At 43.2% G+C, this 12,949-nt stretch overlaps 1 protein-coding gene across 3 annotated transcripts in view; it reads right to left on the bottom strand.

The window, feature by feature from the left end:
- LOC137347086 (ephrin type-A receptor 7) overlaps positions 1-12,949 on the bottom strand; it is a 610,086-nt gene that overhangs the window by 290,656 nt on the left and 306,481 nt on the right. For all 3 annotated transcript variants that reach the window (XM_068011156.1, XM_068011157.1, XM_068011155.1), the window contains one exon: positions 2,637-2,792. In XM_068011156.1, coding sequence (XP_067867257.1) covers positions 2,637-2,792 — 156 coding nt within the window. The remainder of the gene's footprint in view (positions 1-2,636; positions 2,793-12,949) is intronic.

Genomic DNA, 12,949 nt, shown 5'->3' with positions numbered 1-12,949 from the left:
AACCAGAGCACCCGGTGGAAACCCACGCGGTCACAGGGAGAACTTGCAAACTCTGCACAGGCAGTACCCAGAACCGAACCAGAGTCGCTGGAGCTGTGAGGCTCGGTGCTAACTACTGCACCACTGTGCCACCCATATGTACCTAAATAGTAAAAGGGTGGTAAAAGGAGGAATGGGGCAGATTACAGACCTAAAAGGGGATTTACGCATGGAGGCAGGGGGCATGGCTGAGATATAAATGAGTAGATTGCATTTGTCTATACCAAGAAAGAAGATGCTGCCCAGGTCATGATAAAAGAGGAGGTAGTTGAGGCACTGGATGGGTTAAAAATTGATAAAGAGGAGGTGTTAGATAGGCTGGTGGTACTTAAAGTTGATAAGTCACCAGGACTGAATGAGATGCCTCCATGGATACGGAGGGAAGCGTGGAAATTGCAGAGGCACTGGCCATTATCTTCCAATCCTCCTTAGATACAGGGGTGGTGTCAGAGGAAAGGAGAATTGCAAATGTTACACCCTTGTTCAAAAAAGGGTACAAGGACAAGCCCAGCAATTACAGGCCAGTTAGTTTAACCTTGGTGGTAGGAAGGCTTTAAGAAATGATAATTCAGGACAAAATTAATAATCACTTAGACAAATGTGGATTAATTAAGGAAAGCCAACACGGATCTATTAAGGGAAAATTGAGTTCAACTTACATGATTCAGTTTTTTGATGATGTAACAGAGAGGATTTATGAGGGTAAAGCGATTCATGTGGTGTATATGGACTTCCAAAAGGCATTTTAGAAAGTGCCACATAACAGGCTCGTCAGCAAATTTAGAGCCCATGGAATAAACGGGACAGTAACAGCATGGATATGAAATTGGCTGAGTGACAGGAAACAGAGAGTAGTTGTGAACGGTTGTTTTTCGAACCGGAGGATGGCCTATAAAGGGATTCCCCAGGAGTCGCTGCTGGGACCACTGCTTTTCTTGATATATATTAATGACTTAGACTAGGGTGCACAGTGCACAATTTCAAAATTTGCCACATGAAACAAAACTTGGAAATATTGTGAACTGTAAGGAGATAGTGATAAACTTCAAGGGGGCATAGACAAGCTGGTGGAATGGGTGAACAAGTGGCAGACGGAACTTAATGCAGAAAAGTGTGAAGTGATTCATTTTGGTAAGAATGAGGAGAGGCAAGATAGAGTAAAGGGTGCAATTCTAAGCGGGATGCAGGAGCAGAAGGGTTATTTGTGCACAAACCAATGAAGGTTGTAGGACAGGTTGAGCAAGCAGTTAATAAAACATACGGGATCCTGGGCTTTATAAATATAGGCAGAAGAGTACAAAAACAAGGAAGTTGTGATAAACCTGTATAAAACATTTGTTCAACCTCAACTGGAGTATTGTGTCAAGTTCTGGGCACCACATAGCATTATAGAGTCATAGAGAGATACAGCACTGAAACAGGCCCTTCGGCCCACCAAGTCTGTGCTGACCATCAACCACCCATTTATACTATTCTCCTACCACCTACCTACACTAGGGGCAATTTACAATGACCAATTTACCTATCAACCTGCAAGTCTTCGGCTGTGGGAGGAAACCGGAGCACCCGGCTGAAACCCACGCGGTCACAGGGAGAACTTGCAAACTCTACACAGGCAGTACCCAGAATTGAACCCGGGTCGCTGGAGCGGTGAGGCTGCGGTGCTAACCACTGCGCCACTGGCATCTTCAGAGGATGTTAAGGCATTAGAGAGGGCACAGAAAAGATTCATGAGAATGTTCCAGGGATGAGGAACTTCAGTTACGTGGATAGGTTGGAGAAGCTCTGTCTGTTCTCCTTGGAGAAGAGAAGATTAAGAGGAGATTTGACAGAGATGTTCAAAATCATGAGGGTCTAGATAGTGTAGACAGGGAGAAACTGCTTCCATTGGACGAAGGATCCAGAACCAGAGGACACTGATTTCAGGTGATTGGCAGAAGCAACAGTGACATGAGGAAAAATCTTTTTATGCAGCAAGTCCTTAGGAACTGGAATGCACAGCCTGAGAGTGTGGTGGATGCAGATTCAATTGAGGCCTTCAAAAGAGAACTGAATAATTATCTGAAGCGAAAAAATTTGCAGGGCTACGGGGAAAAGGTGGGGGAGTGAGATTAGGTGAGTTGCTTTTGCAGAGAGCTGGCACAAACACAACGGGCCAAATGGCCTCCTTCTATGCTGTAACCATTCTATGATTTATTCATCAACTCTTATGCTTTACCATTCTCAGCTTTCATAACAATCTTATTGGTATTGCACGATTCATATCCAGGAGGTGCATCTGTTATCTTCATTCATCCACAACGTTTAACAGTATAGCTAATGCACACTCATCAACATCCATTACTGCACAGTTAAAGGAAAGTACCAAATGGTCTAAGATATACTCCACCAGTAAAAAAGATAATCTCATCTTGAACGGTTATAGCCTTGCAGAAATATTACATATTGGCCTGAATGTTTCTTTCAAAGGGTTCAGTTCAGCTCTGAGCTATCCCATTAAAATTCTCAATTGGTAGGGCTGGAAAAGGAATTTAGCTTCTTTCTCCATTGTCTTACAATCAAAGCATGCAATAAATGCTAATCATTGGTAGACTCACTGGTGCAGGGGGCTGATGGAGGATCCAAAGCCAGTCTGTAGAAATCATCCTTACAGTGACACTGCACAGATCCTGCTTCTTCTGTGTAGCTATGCTCAGGGCACCAAGAGCACTCTGCTTCTCCAGCTGACATCTTATAGAACCCTGGTGGACAAGCTGAAAAGAAAGTTCACAATTTGAAAAGATATTCTTTGACTTTAAGAGTGAGATAATAATAGAAGGCTTTTGCATGGAAAGCTCACTTAGAGGTACAATGGTCTTTATAGTCCCCCCTTCCTTACATCACTATCCAAACCATGGCACAAAAGAGAATTCAACTCCCTCAAACCCTAGCGGAAAGGCAGGGATTGAATTTCTAGATACAAGTATACAAGCCTTAACCCAACCCTGAGTCTTCAAACTCCCCTTTGACAGAGTTGCTGCAAATAGATGCCACAATGTTTAGAATTAATTGCTACAATTGGTATCATTAACCTAACTGAAACACAGATATTAGGCACAAAGGGGTAGAAATTCATCATAGGTGGCATTGCAAAATGGGCAGTACCTCATCAACCGTCTATTACACACTACACCTGACGTTTAGGTCTACTGCTGTCACTGGAATTGAATATCAGGCAGGGTGGCTAACAGGCAACCGATGAGATAACGCTCAGTTTCTGTCCCCATCCATGTCCAATTTCGCTGCCAACCCCAAGTTCAAGATTGTTTTCCTCAAAACTGAATACAGCATTGTATTAAAGTATAACTGATGCCCTTTAAAAAGGGGTTACTATGCAGGATGATTGTGGACAGCAGATATAAAATCAGTCTCTCAAAGACTAGTGAACACTACTCAAAGACACAAACAAGTTATTTTATATCAGAGCACTCTTCATTTCTCTAACTCTGGTCCTTTGTGAATCTTTCTGTATGCTCATGCTACACAGACCTCACATGTGCTTTGTGAAGGTTCAAAAGCAAGTTATGCATCCAGAAGCAGACTTGCTCCTCTAATAGAATGTAGGATTGTCACGGAAAGTGGTGGGGAAAGGGCGATCACTGAGTCATTCACGGAAACATCCCGAATTCCCATATTTATTAAAAATTCATTGTCAGGCTGCAGGCAGCGCTAGTAAGTCCAGCATTTATTACCTAACCAGAGCTGCTACAAAAGCAGTTAAGAGTTAGCCATGTTGGTGTGGACTGGAGTCACATATAGGCAAGACTGGGTAAGGACAGCAGGTTTTCTTTCTGAAAGGACATTAATGAGCCAGTTAGGTTTTTACAACAGTCTCACAGTCACCTCTACTGATACCAGCCTTTTTTATTTTTTCCTTTACAACCAGTCCACTCCTATATGCCACTAGCATACAGGCCCTTTCCTGAAGGAGAGTTTGTACCTGTTACCTACTGACCCTATTGTGAGAGACCCTGTAAATCCCACCTTTGTTGGAGAGGACAAGTCCAGAGAAATGTATGAATTACTGCTTTTTATTTTATCTAGATGGACTGAAGGTGTTATTTCCAGTCAATGCTGCTTCTGGACTGAGTGATGATTAGAAACCTTTCATTGTTGGCTATTGATAGGTAGCACCTATTGACCTGACTACATTCCCTTCTAGCAGCCTACGGTACTGGCTGTAGGTGGAGGCCAAAACTAATGAGTGTTGCCCATAAAATGTCACTAACACTGATGTAATGGAGATGGTTCCTTCCTAGAATTGGTCAGCAATTTCTAAACCCAAGGAACTGGCATTTCATACGTCTGGAAATGAAAAATGATCAGCTGTGGGGAATAACAGTGTGGCCCGGAGGGGATTCCAGAGCTCAGGACCTAGGCAGCTGAAAGCACAGCCACCACTGGTGAGTGAAGAAAATCAGAGTTGCACAAGGGGCTGGAATTGGAGGAGTGCTGAGATCTTGAGGATTGTAGGACTGGAGGAGGTTAGAGAGAGAGGGGTGAGATCATGGAGAACGTGAACACAAGGATGAGAATTTGAAAATCAAGGCATCGCCAGACCAGGACCCAATGTGAGTCAGTGAGCAGAGGAGTGATGGGTGAATGGGACTTGGTGCAAGTTCATACATGGATAGCAAAGTTTTGGATTAGCTCAAGTTTACAGACGTTGTAAGGTAGGAGGCCAGCCAGGAGAGCATCGGAATGGGCGAGTCTCAAAGTAAAAAAAGCATGGATGAGGTTTCAGCACCAGATGTGTTGAGGTAAAGTAAAAAGAAAATTGTTGGACAAGATAGTTGTGAGGAGTGGGGGGAGAGGGCGAGGGTGGGAGAGGGCATTGATGTCTCTTTCCACATTACTTAGAAGCATCTCCTGCTACACTGACTACAAAGCCCCTTTGAAGTTACTTATGGAAAACGTCTTCAAATTGAGAAAGAGAACATGGATGCAGAATGGGTGACTTGAGGAGAAATTCTCATAGGACAGATTGTCCTTGTGGTAAAAATCTCCAGAGCAATACTTACTTGTCATTATTTTCCAGCAGAATTATTGCATTGTTCACACTAGCTGAAAATCGCTCAGGCATTGATCTGTCCTCCCTTCCCAACAAAGAGAAACCCTTGCAATGCAGCTAGACATCTATTGCTGTCAACCAGACTAAGTAATCCAAAAGACAGTTATTACTGATACATTTTGTTGGAATTAGTCAATATTGTTTGTAATTTACAACACTGCCTGCAAAATCATAGTTCCACACAAAACCTTACACCATGTAATTGATGGGTTATGGTATCTCAGAAATATCAGCCAAATTTTATGGCCCCCCAACGAGCGGCGCTGGTGGTGGGAGAGGGTGTAAAATTGAGTGGGAGTGGGGGCCTTTGTCGACCCCCTCCCATCCCCGTTGCAATTTTACGCGTGGCAGTGGCGGCGAGAAACGGCCCACCCATCCCAAGCCAATCAAGGCCCTTAAGTGGCCAATTAACTGCCACTTAAGGGGCTCCTCCCATCACCACGGGTAGTTTACCCTTGGTGGCCAGACATCAAAGGCCCCAAGACCCCGCCAGGTAAAACCAGGTGGCTTTCTTGCAGAGAGGGAAGGGGGGGGGGGCCTCCTGATTGGGCACCCTGTGCCCCACGGAGGGCTGCCCCTGAAGCCCCAACTGCCCCCAATGCACAACACTGCACAACACTGCCCCCCACCACCCAACCAACCCCCTTGCCTCATCAGGGCCCAGCCAATTGTCCCCAGCGAGGCCCTAAAAACGTACCTTGGTTTGGGACCGTCCTTCCTCTTGCCTCTGCTGGCTGGGTGTAGTCCCAGCAATGGCTACCGCACCCGGTGGTGCTGCTGGGACTAAGAGCTGCCGGTGCGCTAATTGGCCGGCAGCTCCTCCGAGGCAGGAAGTGTCGCCCAAGACCAATTAAGGACCGAGGGAGCAAAAAATCCCGGCATGGCACCCCAGGCCCGTCAGAGGCGGGCTCGTCCCCGACTTTTCAGCCAGTTCAGTAGGGCTTCCCGCCAAAGTAAAATTCAAGCCATCATTTTTTAAGTCGGGGTAAAGGCCATTAAGTTGAACAAATTTATCTATCAACCCACTTATTCATATTTTCAACATATCCTTTCATTCTTTTTTTTCTCTCTAGAAGTTCATCTAATTGTCTCTTAATCTGTATGTACTGACTGCTTCAATGATCTCCCCAGGCTATTACCATGTGGTTGGCAAAGGTTCGCTCAACTTTCCTTGTTAATCTTGACTTAACTGTTAATGTGCATTCCCTGGCATTTGGACCCTTCACCACATCGAGCACTTTGTCTGGATTGATAATAAATTCTATCCAGGATCTTGAATATTTCAAATTCAGTATCTCAAAAATGTGTATTTATCCATGTTGTGCCTTATTTGCTACCAAAGATGCATTTAAATGCTACTTTTGTCATACTTACTGTCCAGTGTATTTCATCATAAATTCCTAATTATTAAAGACATAAAAAAATCTCCTAAATAAAGACAGAAAAACCAGAAATACTCAACAAATCTGGCATAATCGGTGGAGAGAGAAACAGAGTTAATATAGCACGTCAATGATCTTTCATCAGAATTGGTCGTCCACCTGAAACTCAGTTTTTCTCTCCACCGATTATGCCAGATTTGTTTTCTCTCTCCACAGGTGCTGCCAGACCTGAACATTTCCAGCATTTTTCTGTTTCTATTTCAGATTTCCAACATCTGCAATATTTTGCTTCTGTATAGAAATCTCCTTCGCCTCCAAACTATTAGACAACTTAAAACAGCACCATAGCCTTACTCTACCCATCTCTGCCTTTTTCCCCCTACAGTACCCCTTAGTCCTCTGAATTTAGGTAATTGTGCATTCCACCCTTCTCCAACCCACCATTGGTGGTAGAACCTTCAACCACTTCAAACCTACTTTCCAGAACGCCCTTTCTCAACTCTTCCACTTCTTTGTTTTTGAAAACCTATTCCCAGTCCATCTTTTCAAACAAGCTTTCAGTCATCTATCTTAACTATTTTGATTCATAGAATTGAATTATAGATTGGTTACAGCACAGAAGGAGCCCGTACCAGCTCTGTGAAAGAGCAATTTAGCTAGTCTCACTCCCCGGCTTTTTTCCAGTAGCCCTGAAAATTCTTTTCCCTTCAGATGCTTATCCAATCCTTTTTGAAGGCCTCAGTTGAATCTGCCTCCACCACACTCTAAGGTCATGCATTCCAGATCACAACCACTCGCTGTGTAAAAAAGCTTTTCCTCCTGCCGCCTTTGATTCTTTTGCCAATCCCTTTAAATCTGTATCCTCTGGTTCACGACTCTCCACCAATGGGAACAATTTCACTCTACCTCTTTTGTCGAGACCCCTAATGATTTTGAAGAAGCCAGGGAAAAGGCTGCTGACCCCTCCTCAGCCTGGAGAAGGCACCTATGGCTTGATATCCAGAGAATTGCAGGGGAAAATAAAATGATTTTACCGACATTAAACATTTCCGAAAGAAATCTACAGCAGGAGGTCACCAGAGAACAGCTGCACATAGCCACCTATACAAAACTCCTGGACAGCTATCAAGTGAATTTGAAACATTCGTGAGAATTTAATGTGCCACTTACAAAAAGAGAGAAAAATGGCAACTTCCATTCCTCACCATCTGGTGCGTATTTGGCTGAATCGGTCCCTCCATGGTTTGGCATCCATTCCCCCTATCTGCACTGTGAAGCTGAGATGTTTTTCACATTCAAGGTGTTATATACACATAAATTAATTTTCTTTGAAATAGTTAAACTCCAGATACATGGGGCTGAATTATGCTCCAATTGGTGGATTAGCAGAGTGGTGGAACTTCTGACCACTTGTGCCACAGCCACTAACTCACTCAAATGGCCAAAGATTGGCTCAATTAAAAAGTCAAATGATCTGTCCCATCAGCTTTGGTATATCCCCATGGACATCATTACATTTTCCCTTCTGCTTTGTTCCATGTATCCATGTAGTGCATAAAATAGCCTTTATTTGACATCAGAGGTCACGTGTACAGAAGCCAAAGTGTACAAAAGGTACTTATCCAAACTTCCCCCTTTTTCATAATAAAAAGTCTATTCTTTCTTGTTCTTTCAAATTTGTCAGTCCCGACACAAGGGTTTCACACAAAATCCTTAAAGCATTCAGGTTGTTTAATGGTGTGCATGCAAGTTGTTGACTGTTCATCTGGTGTCTGCTGGCTTCAGTAGTTGTTTTAGCTATTGGAAGTGTTGTTGTGGTGTGGCATGACATTAGTCGCTGGACTGGACTACTTTCCATGCCTTCAGTAGGTGTGTTTTTCCACTCTAAGATTGCCTTGTATACATCTCTGCTGGATCGAGGAGATTCTATGGTCCTTTTGGCAATTTTCACAGCTACTTCAGCCTTTCCATTTGACTGGGGATAGTGGGGAGATGATGTGTGGTGCTGAATTTCCCAATTGTTTCTGAAGCGTCTGAATTCTTCACTGGTGAACTGAGGGCCATTGTCGCTAATCACAATGTCTGGAATACCATGACGACTGAAGGGTGCATCTCACTGGCAGTCATTGATGTCAGCTAGTGTAACTCTCAGTAGTTGACTATGATAAGATAATCAGTTCCAATGAGAGTGAAGAGGTCCACTCCAAGCTTCATCCATGGTCTGTCTGGGATGTCATGAGTCATAAGGGGCTCTTTAGCTTACTCAGCTTGATGTTCATTGGCATTATACTGCAGGTGGACCTCCTCATTGACATTACAGTACCTCAGCACCAGCGTTGTCATCACTAGTTGTTTGATGCAAGTGAAAGCTGCTTCTTCTCTGTGCCACAATACCACAGAACATCCTTTGCAGTGAGTTTGCATAGAGCTTCACAGTCTGAAGACAGATTGGGCAAGAACGTGACTAGGTAGTTCACAAATACAACAAATCATTACATTGCCTTCACATCAGTTGGTTGCTGCATCTCCCCTACAGCTTATCAGGATCAGGGTGAAGTCCTTTAGCTGTAAGTACATGCCCTATGTACCTGACTTCAGTCACCTTGAGCTGTAACCTTTTCTTGTTCAGCTTCAGGTTCACCTAGCGAGCGCTCTCTAGCAGTCTCACTAGATTCCCGTCATGGTCTGTGATGTTGTCTTCCATTGTATCTCCACATTCATAGACCAGAAGGTCATCCACGATCACTTCCACTCCTGGCAGACTATTGACTATCTCATGCTGTCTGCATTGGTATCCTTTTGGAGCACTAGAAATGCCAAATGACATGCACAACCATCTGTACTTCCCAAATGGCATCCAGAAAGTAGTCAAAAAGCTACTGCTTTCATCAAAATTCACTTCCCAGTATCCATCCTTAGCATCTAGGATAATAAAGAACTTTGTCTTGCCAAGTTGAAGCAGAATCTCTTCAATGGTTGCTACAGGTTAGTGAGATCTCTTTAAAGCTTTCTTAAAGTCCTTTGGATCTGAACACACTATCAACTTAGCAGGTTTTTTCACTGCTACCATACTGCTAATCCAGTCTGTAGGAGTTGTCACTTTCTTAATTCCTCCCATGTTTTCATGCTCCTCTATCTTGTCTTTCAGGGTGGACTTGAGGGCAGCTGGAAGTCTCCTCAGAAAACGTTAAGCTGGCCTCACACTTTCATCTACTGCAAGATGATATTCACCAAGGCATCCAAGAGCTGTGAAAACATCTTTGTAATCTGCAGGATTTGTCAATGGCTTGGTGTCATGCAAAACACTGCAAATTAAAGGCCGGCTTGGGTCTGCAAAAGAAACCCGACCCGAGCCCGACAGAACCACATCCGACCCAAGCCCTTTCAATTTTCTCCGCGCCCGACCCAACCATCAGTTCACCTAGCTTCTGTTTTTCGCTTTGTTACTTATCTGCACAAGTTTAAAAAAACTGTAACTAAACAACCTTTCTAGTCCAAAAAGTACATTAACATTGGAGCCACTTACCAGAGGCAGTGATAGAGCGTGTCCGACCCAACCCGAGCCTGAATGCCAGACCCAACAGTGCGACCCGACCCAAACCCGACACATGTCGTCGGGTCCTGTCAGGTTCGGGTCGGGTAGCTATGCTCTACCGCAAATCTCTTCTGGTACGTGGGGAGTTACCAGTCCAAGTTTTTAACTTGTTTCAACCACGATGAGGAGAGTTTGCTTAGTGTCCACCACCTGGAACTGAAGTTCTTCTTTCTTCTTGTTGCATTAGACTCTCAGCTTGGTTTGTCCTCTTGGGGTGAGCATTTTTCCATTATAGAGCCTCAACTTTACCTTCATATTTGAGTCACCATCTTGAGCAATTCCACACAAGTCTGCGAAGCTCATGCTGTTGCACGTAGAACCAGTGTCTATGTGACACCTCACATCAGCTTGATGCTCCTTCTGCAGTTATCATTCCAACAGTCGCAAACCACTTTCTAACCTGAGACCTGACAGCACCAACATGTTCTAGAGTGGAGAGGGATTCGTCAGAATCGACATCCAACATCTCTCCATCAACCATCTTTACAAGATTGCTTTTCTTCTTTCTAGCGAAACATTTTCCTAAAAAGTGATTCAGCTTCTTGCAGTTAGAGCACTGTTTTCCCCACACTGGATCTGCTTCATTTCCCTTCTTGTGGTGACCCCCAGAGTACATCCAATCCTCTAGCCTTGATCTTTCTGCTGGGCCTTCTGAAAGTTGTCCTTCCTTTTCATCATTGACTTGTGCTTGGAAGACTTGGACTGTCTCTCAGCTTAGTCCACAGCCTCACAGTTCTCCCATCAATACTCTTCAGCTGTTGATTAGCCCCCTCAGAGCTTCTGCACGTCAATAGCTTTCTTGAGAGTAAATTTCTCTTCTTTCAGCAGACTTGCTCTCCCAGCAGGATCTCTTGTCCCCAAGACAATCCTATCTCTGATGGGATCATCCTTCATTTGCCCAAATACACAAGACTCAGCTAGACTTCTCAGTACAGTCACATATTGATCATTCTCCCTCTCTTCCTGAGCTCTAGTGTTGAACACATAGTGTTCATAAATGACATTAGCAGAGTTCAAAGTGAGACTTCAATGCCTCCAAACTCTCACAAGTCTTACTTTTCTTCTCCTGAGTGGTATATAAGGTGTTCTACAGCTTGTAACACTCCTTCCCCAATGATAAGAGAGTTGTGTTACGACTGAGGCTGGAGAAATGCACTGTTTCTCTAGTTCCAGTTCTCCACGGGTCCAAATATATATTTAAATGTTTTACCCAGTTAACGATATGGCCAATTATATACTTTTATCTATTTTACTTTCAAAATAAAAATCTGCCAACCAGATTTCTTTAATAAACAAAATTATTGATTTATTTTGAAATGAGACATTCAATAAATATGCAAAGCTTTAACAAAGTTTGAAATATGAAAGTATTAACACATATCCTTCTGTAACAACTTAACACACACAGAGCGGTTAAAGAGAAAAAAAATAAAGAAAAATGAAAAACTGGCTCTGCAGAGATCAACTTTAAGAAAAATACTTTGGCCAAGTTATTGTCAATTCTTGAAAAAAAAGGATAAGATATGAAATGTTCCAGAGGGCCCTTTAGTCTGGCATCCAGGACAGAAACTAAGGTTATTGGGATCTTTCTGGTACAGTTCTTTTCCGGCGACATCAAGGATTCATCTGGCCGGTATTTCTGGAGAATCACTGCATCAGGATTTTCAGCTTAAAAACTGGATTCTCGGGGTTTCTCCAAGAGGTGGAACAGGAGGAGTTGGTTGCTTTTTCAGCGAGCTGCAATCCCAACTGAACTCCAAACAATATTCAGAAACAAAATCAAAACTCCTGAGCCATAAACCCAGACATGTGACTTCTCTGTAAATAATTCCAATAGCCAGCCAGGCTCCTTATGTTGATTTAACTTAATTCTCTCTTCTAGTAAGTGTTTTTTATACAAAGTCCCAAGTGTCCTTCCAGTGACCCTTAAAAAAAAAAAGTCCAGCATCTCCTCACTGTCTTTTAAACACAAGTCTTCAAAAATATTAATAATGGAAGCACCTTCATAACAGTTGCCACTCATATCTGCTCAGGTTTCTTGTCCAACTCTGTGGCAATCTCCTGATTCTGCCACTGAGACTGGAAGAATTGCAAATTCACTCTCAAATCTTCCTTCATGTTCGTAGGAGCAGCAACGGGAAAATTCAAAGCCACAATGACTTACCCTTGATGTCCTGTATAAAGTTGCAGAAGGAGTTTTTTTTAAAAACTACAACTTTTCCTGCTGGAACTCCCCGGGGCATAATTGCCTCTCGCCAGATCCCAGTGACTTACTTCTGACAGCATGTTCCATATGACGCATAAAATGGCTACTGCCTAAAAGCTTTTGTTCGTGTACAAAGGTATTTATCCAAATACCCTCTATCTGCAGAAACCATATTGGAGTCGAATGCCATAGCTTCAGATCTTCCCTGATAACCTGGATTCCCATTCAACTGCCCAGATTTGTTTGATCAATCGTTCCTGCCTGTCTGTAGAATTGCACTACTCTCTTTGTTTTACAGGATTCATGGAGAAGGCAATAAACTGAGAATAGAGCAACATTCACCTTCATTCAATGGCAACTAATGTGAAAAAGATCATCTGAAAGTGTCTGAAAAGATCCAGTGACAAAATAAAATCAAGGCAGTGATGATTTTCACTGCGACTGACAATGCTGTTCTCCTGGTGGAAATGGGTTGCAATTCTTTGGCCATTTTCTCAGTCCAGTACTCAGTATAACTGGCTCAGAGAAGCATCAGAGCATCAAACAGCAAAAGATGATGTCCAGATAAGAATTCAGAAACCTTCATATCCATCAATCATCTCATGAATGTTCATATC

The sequence above is a fragment of the Heterodontus francisci genome, chromosome 31 (genome assembly GCF_036365525.1).
Source record: "Heterodontus francisci isolate sHetFra1 chromosome 31, sHetFra1.hap1, whole genome shotgun sequence".
NCBI classification, from domain to species: domain Eukaryota; kingdom Metazoa; phylum Chordata; class Chondrichthyes; order Heterodontiformes; family Heterodontidae; genus Heterodontus; species Heterodontus francisci.
This window is presented reverse-complemented; position numbering and strand designations above follow the sequence as displayed.